The sequence below is a fragment of the Oryzias latipes genome, chromosome 12, assembly GCF_002234675.1.
Source record: "Oryzias latipes chromosome 12, ASM223467v1".
NCBI lineage: Eukaryota > Metazoa > Chordata > Actinopteri > Beloniformes > Adrianichthyidae > Oryzias > Oryzias latipes.
Window position 1 is genome coordinate 283,671 of NC_019870.2, and position 17,081 is coordinate 300,751.

Consider the following 17,081-nt stretch of genomic DNA (forward strand, 5'->3'; position numbering starts at 1 on the left):
TCTAATGCAACAGGAAATCTGTGCAACACAAGAAGCTTTCAGCTCTCGTCTGTCTGCTCAGCTGTTGTCACATTTTCACGTTACAACAGAAATGAGGTTTTTGTGGATCTGCAGAAAAGATTTAAAGACAGTTTTAATAAAACCTTTTTAAAACAAACATGTTTGGTTTTTTACACATTTCTTTCTGAAGTATTTCTGTGTTTTTGTACAAACTCTGTCGACGAGAAAAGATTGTATCAAAACACAAACTTTATTAAAAATCTTCACAGACAGAGAAATATTTCCCGTTGATTCAGATTCTGTGAACTGTAAGAAAATAATCTACATTTAAAAAACAGTAGCAAGTTTTCCCAGAATTCCCTTCAGAAACAAGATTTGAAAAAAATCACCCAAAAACTTCACCCCAGGTTGAAGATAATCCACAGCAGTTAAAGACTGTTGCCATGGAAACCCTCTACATTCACACGGCTTCAGTGTTTCCTCTGAATAAATATTTCATGGCTTTTATTTTTCTGTTTCCTTCTGGGTTTCAGCAGGTCATGGTCTTTCAGTGTTCTCTGATTGGACGGCGGCGCCTCCAGGCCTCTCCTCATTGGCTGCAGTGGTTACGCACAGACCGGTTCAGGGTTTAGTCGAGAACCGCACGGAACGCCGCGATCTCCATCGGCCCCAGCTTGGCGAGCCGGGGCGGCTGCTGCTGCCGGGCAGACGTGGGCTCGTCGTGGTCACGCAGCAGCGTGAGGCCGGAGCGGCGGATGGAGCGGAACTGAAGAGGAGAGAAGAGGTCGTCCAGGTTCACCTGCGGGGGGCGGGACCAAAAGACCATCATCCAATCTGAACACCTCACAACCAAAACCGTCTTTGTGCTCCACGCACCTCCTCGTGCGCACTCCATGTGCACTGTGGCGGTGGCTCAGGGGCGGAGCTACATTCAAAGCCTTTCCTGTGAAGGAGCAGAGCCACTTCCTGTGAAGGAGCTCCGGTTTCCTGTCGAGAGACAGACGGCTGGTAAAGAACGCCAGCGTTAAAGACACAGAGGAAGCGTGGCTAACAGCGCCAGAAACGGCACCTGATTCCAACAGACCACACCCACTGAGTCACCCCAGTGAGAACGTCTCAGACCTTTTGGTGACCTGGACCGCGACCAGAACCAGCTGGAACCCCATCAATGCTGTTACCTTCCAGCAGGCCTGTTTCCGTTAGCCAGTTCAACAAGCCGGCTGAAATGTCGCTAAAGCGCACGTGGTGTAGCGGTTAGCACTCGTGCCCCACCACCACAAGGCACACACTCTTAGGTGGCCAGGAGTCTGCTGAAAACAAGCGTAGCTGTGAAAACGGGACGCAAGGCAAGGATTCCACGCCGTTTACACTCAGACGAACAAGAACCACGGATTTATGGTGGTGACGGAGCGGCGGGGAAAACTGCACTTCAGGTGTGCTTCTTACCTCTTCAGCCTCCAGGGTCCGCAGGTTCAGCAGGTGAACATCACACGGCAGTGACGAGTGCAGAGGCAGGAAGGGGCGGAGCTTTGGAAGCTGGATGTCGCTCTGGGCAAACATGATTATCGGCGGGTGGCAGAGGGAGAGCGACTCCAGGTGGGCGAGCAGAGAGAGGTGATCAATAGTAGCTCCTCCCACTTCCTGTTGGAAGAAATGGAACCAGGCAAAAGAGAAACTTTGGTCAAACAAAGCGGGAAAGCCGAGCTGCAGACACACAGATGTCGTGTCAGGTACCCCCGCCCTTACCTGAACTGCCCTCCGGTCCTCCAACAACAGGTGATACAGACTTCCCGTCAACTTGTTATCGGTCACTCCCTGGCCCAGGCCGCGGTTATCGTCCTGCTGCAGGCGGCGGTCCAGTATCACCTCTAGCTCACCTGTGAAGGGGAGGGGTCACTGTCAAGTCCTCTACCGAGTGAGGAGGTGGCGGCAGCGGTCGGAGTGTGACTCACCTGACTGCAGCGACGCCGCGGCCTGGCTCTGCGCCGACAGCAGCGTCAGACGACTGAGTGAGTCCTGCAGGAAGGAGGAGGAGCTCATCGGGTAGAAGTTGGCCTGCAGGGGGAGCTTCTTCAGAGTCCGGCGCTGCTGCATCTGCACCCGTCAGTAGGGGACCAATGAGCACACAGCTCAGCAGTGACATCACAGTTCTGCTTAAAGAAACGCTGCTAATAACCTGGAAGCCGTTGAGGTCGGTGTAGAAGCGGTTGCTGCTGGCGACATCGCTTTCAAGTCGCATGACGAGCTCCCGGTTGGTTTCAGCTCTGATATCCACCATGTTGGAAATTTCAATGGATTTCCCAGAATGCCCTGGGGGAGATTCGAGGCTCTTATTATGCCATTAAAGATCAACACTCATAAAAATAAATGAGAAGGGTGAATATTTCTGAATAGGGAAACATGACCTTTGACCTCTCAAGCAGCTTCTTGTACAGTTTGTATAAGTTCAGGCTGAACCTGACAGACACTGCGAAGGGCAAAGCCTGCCCTGTAAAAGAGGACGGCTCTTACCTTCCAGGTGGAAGAGGCGGACTGTGTGTGTGACGTGCTGAAAACAGGAAGTGATGTCAGAGAAGATGGGACCCCTGGAGACCCGGACCAGGGGGGGCTCAGAGGAGTAGGGCTGCGTGGGGGAAGGATGAAGGTCAGGAGAACAGAGGATGCATCACGGTCAGATGTGCAGATCTCACCTGTGCCCCCCCCTGCCCAGGCAGGAACAGGTACGCACCACTCTTGTCCCTGTTTGTTGTGGTTCCATACCACAGAAACTTCACCTGGACCCGGCGGACCAGACCGGAAGAGAGGCGGAGCTTCTGCGGTTGAGAACAAAAGAAGAACCAGCAGAACAAAGATAAACCTCAACAACCGCTCCAAATAAAGAAACACCACCAAACATGAAACCCTACGAATCGATGGAAACGCTTTAGAGAATCTGAAGAGCAGATCAGACTTTTATTTTGAAAGGTCGAACCTGCAGCAGGCCTGTTTCCGGTGAGCTCCATATCTGAAGGTGCTTGTTGCTAAGCGACAGATGGGTCTGAGCTTCAGCTGCTTCCAGGCGGGACAGCTGAAAGTGCTGGGAGGCTATGCTTGGGCGGTTGCCGTGGCGATGGATGACATAAGTGGAGCGTGGGGTGGAGCCCGCTGGTGCTTTGGTCACATGATACACGGTTAGCGACAGAGGTGGAAGTTCAGCAACGAAGGAGAGCTGGGAAAAAAGACGGAGTCAAATGGAGCTGCTGGGATCAGGCGAGCCGTTGTTGATCAGCGCTTCACCTGGAAGGCCTGAGAGGACACCTGCTGTGGCTCCACCCACACTGCAGATATCTGGACAGGCATTGGCTGAGCCGTCTCTGAGTCGACAACACGAGCGTCCGGAGAGCTGACCACAACGCTGATGACAGAGGAGCGGCGCTGCTCTGTCGGGTTGTAGACGATCAACACCCTGAAACCACGATCAATAACTGTGAGCGACTCACAGCGACCCATTCGCTGGTTTCTCCCATTCACTGAGATCTCCCATTCACTGATTTCTCCCATTCCCTGAGATCTCCCATTCACTGAGATCTCCCATTCACTGAGATCTCTCATTCACTGATTTCTCCCATTCCCTGAGATCTCCCATTCACTGAGATCTCCCATTCACTGATTTCTCCCATTCACTGAGATCTCCCATTCACTGATTTCTCCCATTCACTGAGATCTCCCATTCACTGATTTCTCCAATTCCTTGAGATCTCCCATTCACTGAGCTCTCTCATTCCCTGAGATCTCCCATTCACTGATTTCTCCCATTCCCTGAGATCTCCCATTCCCTGAGATCTCCCATTCCCTGAGATCTCCCATTCACTGATTTCTCCCATTCACTGAGATCTCCCATTCACTGATTTCTCCCATTCACTGAGATCTCCCATTCACTGATTTCTCCCATTCCTTGAGATCTCCCATTCACTGAGATCTCTCATTCACTGATTTCTCCCATTCACTGAGATCTCCCATTCCCTGATTTCTCCCATTCCCTGATATCTCCCATTCACTGAGAACTCTCATTCACTGATTTCTCCCATTGACTGAGATCTCCCATTGACTGAGATCTCTCATTCACTGATTTCTCCCATTCACTGATTTCTCCCATTCACTGATTTCTCCCATTCCCTAAGATCTCCCATTCCCTGAGATCTCCCATTCCCTGAGATCTCCCATTCCCTGAGATCTCCCATTCACTGAGATCTCCCATTCACTGATTTCTCCCATTCCCTGAGATCTCCCATTCACTGATTTCTCCCATTCACTGAGATCTCCCATTGACTGAGCTCTCTCATTCACTGATTTCTCCCATTCACTGAGATCTCCCATTCACTGATTTCTCCCATTCCCTGAGATCTCCCATTCACTGATTTCTCCCATTCACTGAGATCTCCCATTGACTGAGCTCTCTCATTCACTGATTTCTCCCATTCCCTGAGATCTCCCATTGACTGAGCTCTCTCATTCACTGAGATCTCCCATTCACTGAGATCTCCCATTCACTGATTTCTCCCATTCTCTGAGATCTCCCATTCACTGAGATCTCCCATTCACTGATTTCTCCCATTCACTGATTTCTCCCATTCACTGAGATCTCCCATTCACTGATTTCTCCCATTCACTGAGATCTCCCATTCACTGATTTCTCCCATTCCTTGAGATCTCCCATTCACTGAGATCTCTCATTCACTGATTTCTCCCATTCACTGATATCTCCCATTCCCTGATTTCTCCCATTCCCTGATATCTCCCATTCACTGAAATCTCTCATTCACTGATTTCTCCCATTCCCTGAGATCTCCCATTCACTGATTTTTCCCATTGACTGAGATCTCCCATTGACTGAGCTCTCTCATTCACTGATTTCTCCCATTCCCTGAGATCTCCCATTCACTGATTTCTCCCATTCCCTGAGATCTCCCATTCACTGATTTCTCCCATTCACTGATTTCTCCCATTCCCTGAGATCTCCCATTCACTGATTTCTCCCATTCCCTGAGATCTCCCATTCACTGATTTCTCCCATTCACTGATTTCTCCCATTCCCTGAGATCTCCCATTCACTGATTTCTCCCATTCACTGAGATCTCCCATTGACTGAGCTCTCTCATTCACTGATTTCTCCCATTCATTGAGATCTCCCATTCACTGATTTCTCCCATTCTCTGAGATCTCCCATTCACTGAGATCTCGTTGTCTCGGTCCCTCTCTCACTCCACAGCAGCTCTAGTCCACAGTCTCTTTACCTCCCGTATCGATTACTGTAACTCTCTTCTTTCTAGACTTCCTCAAAATCCTCTGGAAGCTTCAACTGGTTCAAAATTCAGCTGCTGGAATAAGAACCCAAACCCCCTCCATTCACCACATTACGCCCATCTTACAGCAGCTTCATTGGTTACCAGCACTTCACCGGATCACTTACACTATCCTCATCTTAACCTTTAAAGCCCTCCACACCCTCGCCCCTCCATATCTGCCAGGGCTCCTGACTGTTGCTCCTCCCACTCGCTCCCTCAGATCCTCCTCCTCCCTTCGTCTCATTACCATGGGGGGCAGAGCATTCAGCAGCTCCGCCCCCAAACTCTGAAACTCCCTCCCCTCTGATCTACAAAATATGGACTCACTCTCTCAGTTTGCCAACACCTGAAAACTCACCTTTTTCATTCAGCACGTAATATTTAAACTGCTGTTTTAACTGGTAACTTATTTTGTGCTTTGTGGACTTTTGTTGCTGTATTTTTATGTTTTTACATATTTTTTCGTACTGTGAGGCGACCTTGAGTGTCCAGAAAGGCGCCATATAAATAAAATGTTTTATTATTTATCTGCCTGCTGTTAAGCCACGCCCCTTACCTGGGCTCATCACTGAGCACGAGTGGCGTCTTCTGGGGCAGAGCATCCTGTGCTGAGATCACGTCATCCTGAAAAAGGATGACAGCTTGGGTCAGAAGCTGACACGTCACCGCTCAGTCCGGTAACGTCAAACAGACGTGGGCGACACCGTTTGCAGGAAAGGTTTCGACTGGTCATGGTGGTACTGGTTCTTGTCCAGGAGGAGGAGCCAGTGGGCGGAGCTCTGCTGCACCTGGCGCAGGTGGAGGATAGCGTGGAACAACCTGCGGAACAGGCATGCATTCAGATGGAGCAGCGTGTGACACGCATATGTGTGAGGCTGACGCAATGCAAGCAAACCACGACACCACGCTAACAACACGCTAACATGTGAGTGATGGACACTAGGGTTAGATGTAACGTTAGAGGACAGATGCAATGGGAGGCTAATGCTAAATGCTCACACTACAGGAGATGGTACCTGTTCCTGTTGCCATGACGACGCCATCCTTCAGCAGAGAGCATGGAAGAAAAGATGAAAGAGGCTAAAGCTAAAGCTGACATCTGTGATCATATGTTCATGTCTGCTCAGGTGTCCACCATGGTCACAGCTGATCAGAGACTCCGACTCAACAGGTGGAAAAGGTTCAGGTGAGTAAAACGGTGACGGCAAAAGCCCAACCCACAAACGCCGTCAGCAGTCTGATGATCTGCATCATCGGATGTTTGGGACTGCAGCCTTCAGCTTCGGTGACAGATTCAAGTTAAGAGGGGCGGGGCTTCCTCCAAGTGAGAAACTCTTTGAATGCCCCCCCCCCCCCCCCCCCTTCAGGAACTGCACTTGTGTTTCTGTTCTAACAGAAACAAAGTTCTGAGTTCTGAGCGCCTGTCACTTTAAACAAACATCTGAACCTGACATCTCCTCAGTTTGGGTTTGCTTCTGCAGGAACCAGAGGAGAAGACATCAACCAGAAGCTTCCTGGGGAGGTCCCAGTCTCCCCTGCTGTCTCTGGTTTAACTTCTCCGATTTTTGGAAGCAGGAACACTCGCTATCAAAGCTTCCACCTTCGCCGCGCTTCAAACGTTCTGACAGTTTTGTTCTTCTGGAGACAAACTTCGGTTTGATGGTCCACGAGGTACTGCTCCACCTCTGCTCTTCGCTCACACAACCACCTTAGGAAGGACATCACTTCCTGCTGACCACCCACCTCGTGCCGTAATCCACCACCACCGGATCTCGCCCAGTACCGGTGATGCCGTCATGATGCTGGAACAGTCCCAGGTTCCGCCTCCCTTCCACCAAGCGCTGGAAGTGTTCCCGTGCCGGAAACCCTACAACAAGGTCGCCATGGAAACGACGCATTTCAGCCAGTGTGAGGCTGAAAAGGATTTCTGTGGCTCTGCAGAACAAAATGACCAGCATAAGAAGAACGGCAGGAAAAGCAGGAAGCACACTGACCACACCTGTTCACCTGAGTGTGGACTCCAGAGCTCTGTCCAGCCGCTTGTAGAAAGGTCGTGATGTGTAGTAGCCACTCCAATAGTGGTCGTCTCTGTCAGCGTAGGTGAAAAAGTCCCCGCTTAGCGTCGGTAAGCTGGTTTCCGTGGCACTGAGGCGTCGATGAAGGGCGGAGAAGTAATCGGACAGCGTGCCGAAGCGCGCCTGAAACACGTAACCACAATCTAAGCAAAGCATTACCTGATTACAGTCTAAAATCTGAATACAGTCCATAGTCTGATTACAGTCCATAGTCTGATGACAGTCCATAGTCTGATTACAGTTCCTAGTCCAATTACAGTCCATAGTCTGATGACAGTCCATAGTCTGATTACAGTCCATAGTCTGATTAAAGTCCATATAGTCCAAAGACCGATTACAGTTTCTAGTCCGATTACAGTCCATAGTCTGATTACAGTTTAAATAGTCCATAGTCTGATTACAGTCCATAGTCTGATTACAGTCCATATAGTCCAAAGACCAATTACAGTTCCTAGTCCGATTACAGTCCATAGTCTGATTACAGTTTAAATAGTCCATAGTCTGATTACAGTCCATAGTCTGATTACAATCCATAGTCTGATGCAGTCCATAGTCTGATTACAGTCCATATTCTGATTACAGTCCATAGTCCGATTACATTTCATAGTCTGATTACAGTCCATACAGTCCATAGTTCGATTACAGTTCCTAGTCCGATTACAGTCCATAGTCTGCTTACAGTCCATAGTCTGATTACAGTCCATATAGTCCATAGTCCGATTACAGTTCCTAGTCCGATTACAGTCCATAGTCTGATTACAGTCCATATAGTCCAAAGACCGATTACAGTTCCTAGTCCAATTACAATCCAGAGTCCGATGACAGTCCATAGTCTGATTACAGTCCATATAGTCCAAAGACCGATTACAGTTCCTAGTCCGATTACAGTCCATAGTCTGATTACAGTCCATATAGTCCAAAGACCGATTACAGTTCCTAGTCCGATTACAGTCCATAGTCTGATTACAGTCCATAGTCTGATTACAGTCCATATAGTCCAAAGACCGATTACAGTTCCTACTCCGATTACAGTCCATAGTCTGATTACAGTCTAAATAGTCCATAGTCTGATTACAGTCCATAGTCCGATTACAGTTCCTAGTCCAATTACAGTCCATAGTCTGATGACAGTCCATAGTCCGATTACAGTTCATAGTCTGATTACAGTCCATAGTCCGATGACAGTCCACAGTCTGATTACAGTCCATAGTCTGATTACAGTCCATAGTCCGATTACAGTTCATAGTTTGATTACAGTCCATTGTAGACGTTTGTTTTTTCATCAATCACGTTACTTCAGTATAACACAGAATATTCAGCATTTTTATACACTTTTCATGTTACCGTGCCGGGTCAACCCCAGTACAGGGAATAAAGAACAAAGTTCAGTAGAGACAGGTAATGGCTCAAAAAAATGGAGCGCTGAGAAACATGGTCAGTGTTCAGGTTGGTTGGTGGAAAACCGAAAGTTGCCCCTCACCTTAATGTGGAGTTCTGGGTGCTGGTCAAAATAGTCAAAGAGCTTCTGGTAGTTGTTAAACTGAGCATCCCACTCGCCGGACTCCACATACCGGAAGTCATCTCCCAGAGGAACCAGAAGAACCGGGATGCGGAACAGGCGGGACTTCTGTCGGTACTGATCCAGCAGCACGTGAGCTCTAGAGGAGATTAAGTCGGATCAGAACCAGTAACAGAAAGGTCCTCCTCTGGGAGGAGCTACTCACCTTTCCTTCACGTTCTTCTCTGTGATTGGCTGTGGGGGGATCCTCCAGGGGCAGGAAGTGCGCCCCCCCGGCAGACGGTAGAAGTCGAACTGGCAGCAGACGGCCGGGTTCGGGCCGCATGTGTGCGGCACATCGTAGCTGTAGAAAGGCATCATGTGGCACGTGATGTCACTGCTGTGGGAGGAGTCTGAAACAGGCAGGTGGAGTCAGGTGGACAGCAGGGTCATTGATGTTTGTTAACTTGAGATAAACATGACGTCATGTTTTCTTACCCCAACTCTGTCGCCATAGGAACTCCAATGTTTTCTTTTGGGCAAAATGCTTCTTGACAGCATAATGGATCCTTTGGATGACCATGTTACGTAGACCCGCCCCCTTCAATAAGTAGGTCATAGAGGGGGAGTGGCCAAATGGGTCTATGGCCCAACCACTGCTGGGCTTCAATCCTGAAAAGAAAAAGTGCGTGTCAGTGTTGGGGGGCGTGCCACAGAACCCCCCCAGAAGGAGAGCGGGTCAGTACCCAGGTGCCTCTGTAGCCACTGGTGACCCTCCATCAGCTGATCCAGCAGGGCAAAGTAATGAGAGTTTGCTTCATCCGCCATCACCCACCCGCCTGTCACCATCTCCAACTGGCCCGCCTCCACCAGCCTGACCAATCACAGACAGAAAAAGACACTTCAAAGGAGAACAAATGATTATTATTCAAGCTGTAAAAGAGGCGTTGGTTCAACTCCAAATGGGCCACAGGCCTCAGAAGAAAATCAACCAAGATGATCGGTCACTATGAAAAAAAAGAACAACTGATTGGAAAAAAACGTTTGTTAAAATCTCAGTGGAGAGACTGGAAACGCTCCAGAAGCCGACTCTCCTGCTCCCTGTTTCAGTCTGAGGTGGAACCCCCTGCCGTGACTCAGTAGTTAAGATGACAGGAACATGTGTTGGACATGAGCTTCCTGCACAGAGGCTGGGATCTCCATGGGGGTGTGGGTTGCAGCTCCACATGAACTGAATCAGCTGAGGAGGTTTTGGACTTCCGAGGACAAAAACACCAATGTAGTGAGACATGGTGGCTGTCCAACCGGGAAGAGGTCTCAAATGAAGACCCTGGACAGTCTGGGATCACACATCAGCTGGTCTTCATCTGCCTTTGTGTCCCCCTGGCAATGCTAAAGAGGGTGTGTGATTGTGTGTGTGTGTGTGGGGGGGGGGGGGGGGTTCGAGCACCTACCACTCATACCAACCTCCAGGTATTAGAATATACAACACTGTTGGATATTCACCAGCCTGTGGTACTACTGCTACCGGCCTGGAAAGGCTCAAACTGGGAAGACAGGTTCCCAAACAGATATACTAATGGAGCAGTGTGTTGAGGTCATACAAGACTGCTTAGAAACAACAGACAGGCACTTGTTTACAGGTGGAGACCCAAATGCAAACGGACCGTTGTAGGCTACACCAGGAAGTGCCTTACTGACAAGCTGCTACAAACCTGCAACTTTAACCCAAATCTGCATTTACCCCAACCAGAAACCCTGGACTGGACCAGAGTTGTATTTGAACCTAAAGGCCCCCACCACTGCCTTCAAATCAGGGGACCCTGAAACTTCAAAAGCAGCCAAATATGACCTCGGGTGGACCATTAGGACTGCCCAGAGGAAGGAGTTGAAGCTAAAGGAATTTTCCGTCTGCTATCGTCTGGCAGGAACCTGCTACACGTACAAAAACACTGAGAGACTGTTATGACCCCCAAGCTGAAGACTCCTGAACTCCTGCTGGAGCCTTCAAGGATCAACTGGACATGTACAATAACAAATAACACGCCCCAAACTCTACCTTTGGGTTGCACCTTGTTCTCTAACCCTGCCTGCCCCCTTATTCTATTCTCTTTTGTTTACATCTCTTTATTTTTTGCAAAGCATGGTACAAGAACCTCTAGAATATTTGCAGTAAGTCAAACATTTCCTGGCATTGTTGACCTTCGGCATTGAGCAAATAAAGATTCATTCATTCATTCATTCATTCATTCATTCATTCAGGTGGATCAATGAATGATGAAGGTCACAGAGTCCAGCAGCAAAACGATTGTAAATGGATGGATCAGGTCAGAGTCACAGAGAAGCTGAAGGTTACCGTTTGACCATCATCCTCTTCTGCTCATCGATTTCATTCCACCATTTAGAGAAGTAGCTGATTTCGGCCCAGATCATCTTCCTCCTGCAGGTCAGACATCACGGTTTCAGCTGTAAGCCGACAGGAAGTGGGCATCCGGAGGCACAGGAAGTGTCGTACCTGCTGTCCTCGCCCAGCTTCAGCAGCATGTTGTTGAGGATGTGTCGGGTCTGGTCTTGGTAGTACCCATCAAAGGTCTTCAGCCAGCCTGAAACCATCAGCCCATTGGTTCACCCTCCCCGCCTTACCCAATAAACAGCTGAGAGCCCCTCCCCCCTCACCTGGGTCGTTGTGCGAGTGCGGAACCAGGAAGAGTTCTAGCGGCTGCTCCGCCCACTCGTTTCCTTGGTAGGTGATCTGGAAGCCTTGCTTCCATGCGCCCCCGTCAGGGTTATCAAAGGGCAGGAGGTCGTAGACGTCCAGCAGCTGAAACAGACCCACATGTCTGTGATGACAGACAGCAGCTGGTAGCATGGATAGCATGGTAAGCTAACCTGCACGCCGGCAGAGCGCTCCTTCTGCTCAGCCAATTGGCAGCCAGGCAACGACTCTTTTCGGACATGGGAGGAGCCTATGCTCTTATTGACCCCGCCCTGTTTGTGGATGCGCAGAGAGTCTCTCAGCGTGGCAACCATTCGGTTGTTGCTAATGAGAAGCTGCTCCAGCCCATCAATCTTGTTCCGGAGGCGGGACAAGTCCTGCCGAGAGACGTGATTGGATCATACAGCCCAGTGGCGTGAGTCATGTCACATGTCATTCAGGTGTTTGTAAACAAGCCTGTTGTTGTTTTGAAGGAGAAAACATAAACACCAGAATGTAAAACAATCAGACTTTGTCACGGCGCTTTAGTGCCAAAGGATTCAAACATGTAAACTACTTGGTCAAACCGTTCTCCGGACCAGTCCCTGCTGAGCTGAGGCTCCGCCCCCTGCATTAAGTCAAGCATGCGGTATAGGGACATCACAGCTAGGAAAAAGACTCCTCCCACCAGCACAGCAAGTGCTCGCCCACTTTTCATCTCTGCAACAAAAAAAACACTTTTTTTAAATACTGACACAGTTGTATCATGGGAAATGTAGGAACGAGAATGGATTTGAGCATGACTGTAAGTGATGGACAGCTCAACCCCTCCCTTCTTGTGTTCCCAAATAGGAAGTACCGTTGTTTCCTGATACGGGCGCCGCCATGTTGAAACCGGTAGACAGGGATTGGTCCGAGTTGCTGTGTGTCATCGTATCTATGGCAACTCCTGTCGCTGTTGCCATAGATACGATGACTTACAGCGACTTGGACCAATCACTTTTGACCGGTTTCAACATGGCGGCGCCCGTATCAGGAAGAAACAGTGAGGGATTCGGCCTGATTTCACGAGAGCTGAAGGAAAAGCATCTTCTGTGGATGACGTCACACCTCGCTTTGTCATGTTTTTACAGACTATGGATGGAACAGCCATGGTCCTGGTCTGAACAGACCCGGAGCGCCACAGAGACCTGGACCACCTGGACCAGGTGTGTCAGCCAGGAGGAACTTCCGGTGAACGACAGGATCTTTGATGTCGCTCCTCCAGCTCAGAGGAGACATCCATGAAGGGGCTCGATGACAGCTGACGTGCAGCCGTCACGTGACTAGCTGCGCCCCCCCCCCCCCCCCGGTCGCTGAGCAGGAGGGGGCGCGCTCTCTACGAAATAATTCATCATCGAGTTTATAGAGAGACAGTGCTCCACCGTGACGTCACAACACAGCCTCTTCCTCACTTACCGGAGCTGCTTCGTCGGCCTATCCGGGTTTCTCACGCCGTAGGTCTCGTGCCCTCTCGTACCTAAGATGGTGACGTCTGCGTGCGTTGACGCCAAACTGTTTAGGGAAAATCCAGAACTGAAAATGGAAAATAAACAAAAAAGTATAAAGGCTCCTCTGCTGCGCCTGCGCAATACCGCTTCTGTGTAGCTTCCGCCTGGACTCAGCTGATTCAGCACAACTGTGACGTATTTCCGTTTGTGAAAAACTCTCCCGCCATTCTTTTTTTTGAATAAACTTTATTAACAAATATTGCACATACAAAATACCAAAAACAAAACTCCACACTGTGTGCAAAATACAATCTTCACGTTTGCCAGGAGAATGAACAAAAATCAAAAACCATAATAATAACTATGTAAAACAGGTTATGCAAAAAATAAAACAAAAATAATAAAGGCAAAGGAATCTGTTAAAGTTTCAGGAGAGAGAGATCTTTCGGTGTTTTAACAGCACTACACAAATAATCCCCTAAACCCATCTTTTCCAGACAGTAGAATAGAAAAGGATGCTCAACAGTATCAAATGCCTTACAAAAATCAAGGAACAGAATGAAGCTATCATCCTCAGTAATGAGGTCTGAATAATCTATGAGATCTACAACCAGTCTTAGGTTGTTAGAAATTGTTAGGAGTGATTAGAAACAGAATAGTTAGAAACTCCCTTTTACATTTTATTAAACTAACTTTTACCTTTTATCACATTAATGGCTTAACCTCGATTCACTATGTATTATCATCTCAAAATTATATTACACTCCAAACAGAACACAACCAAGACTATTGTCTCGCAAGCATTCCTTTAACATCCTCCCTTTTCATCTTTGTGTGTCCTGGTGTTTGCGTTCTGGCAAATGTCTCTGAGATCTGACACTTTAGGTGCTCTGACCTTCGAGCATCTAGCCTGCAACAGTCTGTGGGTGTGTTTTTCACACCATGATCCATGGAATGAGGTTCTGAATATGCAAATGCAAGGTATATATGCCAGGCCTTTTGCTGAACCCCTTTGTTCAGACTTTGAATGTACCTTGTTCATCTGTCTGTAACCCTGCGTACAAATCTGTGGTCTTTGTGCGGAGTAAATCTACAAAAGATAAGTTTTGTCTCTGAGTCGTTATTCATTATTTCTGTGTGTAAGAAACTGACGGGGTTACGAACTAACACAAATACAGTCCTTTCTAGAGAATCCAGTTTCTTCACAGAGATGCATCCGTCTTTCATGAAACCTGACTGATTCTCATCTATTACTGTATCAAGAACACTTTTCATTCTCATGGCTAATATTGTGTACAGAATTTTATAATCATTATTAAGTAGACTAATAGGTCTCCAGTTATCTTTGTTGGGTTTGGGGATCAGGGAAATAACACCCTGAGTCATGCTGGCTGGAAGAATCATATTTGTGATACTTTCTGTATAAACATTCAGTAAAAATGGGGTCAAGAGTTCTGAGAAAAGCTTATAAAATTCTGCTGTTATTCCGTCGTTCCCAGGGGACTTGTTGTTTTTTAGATTGTTAATAGCATCTGAAACTTCCTGTAAAGAAATGACAGAATCACAACCCAATTTATCCTCTTCACTGATTGTATTTATATTATTCAAGGAATCACAGAATGAATTCATTGCTTCCTGACTAAAAGTTGTCTTATAAAGTTCACAGTAGTAATCATGACAAAAACTAGAAATAAGCTGTTTATCATTTGCAATTTTCCATTTATGTTTAACTGTAACACAGAATTAAACTTTGCGTGTGACTTTTCTAATTTGAAAAAATAAGAAGTCATTTGTTCCCCTTGTTCCAGCCATTTTTGTCGAGATCTTAGAAAAGCTCCTTCGGCTTTAGCTTTGTACATATTGTCCAGTTTTAATTGTAAATCTATTAATCTTAAATTTTGATTAATCTTAAATTTTTAAAATAAAGTAAGGAAAGGAAAGAAAAGTGCAGATAGGACCTTTCAGTCATATACACGGCTAAACAGAAATGTTTTAAGTCTAGATTTGAACATGAACACAGAAGAGGCCTGTCTTACGACTTCAGGGAGGCTGTTCCAGATTTTAGCTGCAGAATATTGAAACGCTGATTCCCCTTGTTTAGTTCTGACTCTGGGAATCAACAGGAGGCCGGCCCCTGAGGTCCTCAGAGTACGAGATGGTTCATATGGCACTAACATGTCAGAGATGTACTTTGGTGCTCGGCCATGGAGAGACTTGTACACAAGCAGAGCTGCTTTGAAGTCTATTCTTTCAGGTACAGGGAGCCAGTGCAGAGACCTGAGCACAGGACTAATGTGATCATACTTCCTGGTTCTAGTCAGGACTCGAGCAGCAGCATTCTGGATGTACTGAAGCTGTTTACAGCTCGTTTTGAGAGGCCGGTGAGCAGGCCGTTACAGTAGTCTAACCTGCTGGAGACAAATGCATGAATAAGTATCTCCAGGTCTGGCTTTGACACTATGTTTTTGATTTTGGCAATGTTTTTCAGATGGTAAAATGCCGCTGATGTTACTGACTTGATATGGCTGTTAAAGTTCAGGTCAGAGTCCATGATTACCCCTAGATTTCTGACTTGATTTGAGGGTTTTAGAGACAGAGAATGAAGGTAGCTGCTGACAATTTCTCTTTGTTTCTGTGGGCCAAAAATAATAACTTCGGTCTTGTTTGAGTTTAGCTGGAGAAAGTTGTTCTGCATCCACGCACTGATCTGTTGGAGGCAGTGGCTGAGTGAATCCACCGGCCCATATTCACCTGTTGTCAGTGACACATAGATCTGAGTATCATCTGCATAGTTGTGATAAGATATGTTATTACTGCGTATTAACTGCCCTAGTGGCAGCATGTAGAGGTTGAACAGAAGGGGTCCCAGGATCGATCCCTGGGGCACACCACAATTCAAGCCCATGTAGTCTGAGACACAACTCCCAATTTCAACAAAGTATTTCCTGTCTTCTAGATAAGACTTGAGCCAACTTAGGGCAGATCCAGAGATGCCAACCCAGTCTTGGAGTCTGTGCAAAAGGATCCCATGATCAACAGTATCAAAGGCAGCACTCAGGTCTAGCAGGATTAAGACAGAGACTTTTCCATCATCAGTGTTCAGGCGGATGTCGTTGGTTACCTTGATAAGAGCAGTTTCTGTGCTATGATGGGGTCTAAAACCTGACTGGAAAACATCAAACGAATTGTTTAATAAGAGAAAATCAGTGAGCTGTTGGTAGACAACTTTTTCAAGGACTTTTCCTAAAAATGGCAGATTAGAGATAGGTCTGTAATTATTCAGTACAGTGGGATCAAGACTGCTTTTCTTCAGGAGAGGTTTAATGACTGCAGTTTTTAAGGCCTCCGGAAATATTCCAGATTGAAGAGACATGTTAACTATTTGAGTAATTGATGGCATCACACTGTTCAGGACAGACTTTAGAAATCTAGTGGGTAACACATCAAGGCAGCATGTAGACGAGCTCAGACGGGTGATGGTCTCTTGGACAGTTTGGTCAGTGACAGGTATAAAGTGAGTCAGCTTAGAGTGAGTAGGTGGCCGTTGGATAGTTATATGTGTTGTGGAGTTGATGGCTTTTTTAATGCCCTGAACCTTGTCATTAAAAAATACAGCAAACTCATTACATTTAGGTGTGCAAACCAGTTCTATTGGTAGCTGGGTTGGAGGGTTAGTTAATCTGTTTACTGTTGTGAACAGGACACGAGAGTTGCTGCTGCAACTTCCAATGATTTCAGAGAAGTACCTTTCCCTTGTTCTGCATAAGATCTGGTTGTAAGCGTACAACTCCCCCTTATACATTTCATAATGAACCTGGAGTTTTGACTTGCGCCACTTTTGCTCAGCTCTGTGGCACTGTTGTTTCTGTGCCCTGACTAGATCATCGTTCCTCCAGGGAGCTTTCTGTCTATGTTTTCTCAATTTAACCTTCATAGGGGCAATGGCGAGAGCAAAGAACCAAGAACCGAGAGCTGGGAACCGAGAGTTAAGGTCCGTTT

General features: G+C 47.3%; 1 protein-coding gene across 2 annotated transcripts; it reads right to left on the reverse strand.

The window, feature by feature from the left end:
- Positions 1-231: 231 nt before the first annotated feature.
- On the reverse strand, positions 232-13,267 carry LOC101174073 (alpha-mannosidase 2). Of its 2 annotated transcripts, XM_023960640.1 has the most exons (25): positions 13,051-13,267; positions 12,703-12,970; positions 12,170-12,312; positions 11,787-11,990; positions 11,574-11,718; positions 11,413-11,500; positions 11,254-11,337; positions 9,644-9,771; positions 9,396-9,569; positions 9,124-9,310; positions 8,880-9,057; positions 7,332-7,522; positions 7,068-7,259; positions 6,029-6,143; positions 5,881-5,948; positions 3,277-3,445; positions 2,972-3,208; positions 2,691-2,813; positions 2,512-2,623; positions 2,177-2,310; positions 1,953-2,094; positions 1,747-1,877; positions 1,447-1,641; positions 877-987; positions 232-799 (listed from the first exon to the last, which is right to left on the reverse strand). In XM_023960640.1, the coding sequence occupies exons 2-25, from the start codon at positions 12,743-12,745 to the stop codon at positions 629-631; spliced, it is 3,465 nt and encodes a 1,154-aa protein (XP_023816408.1). In that variant the 5' UTR covers positions 12,746-12,970; positions 13,051-13,267; the 3' UTR covers positions 232-628. The 2 variants fall into 2 exon arrangements, with proteins under 2 accessions (XP_023816408.1, XP_004084491.1); XM_004084443.4 differs by lacking the exon at positions 12,703-12,970 and having other exon boundaries at positions 13,051-13,266.
- Positions 13,268-17,081: the final 3,814 nt, after the last annotated feature.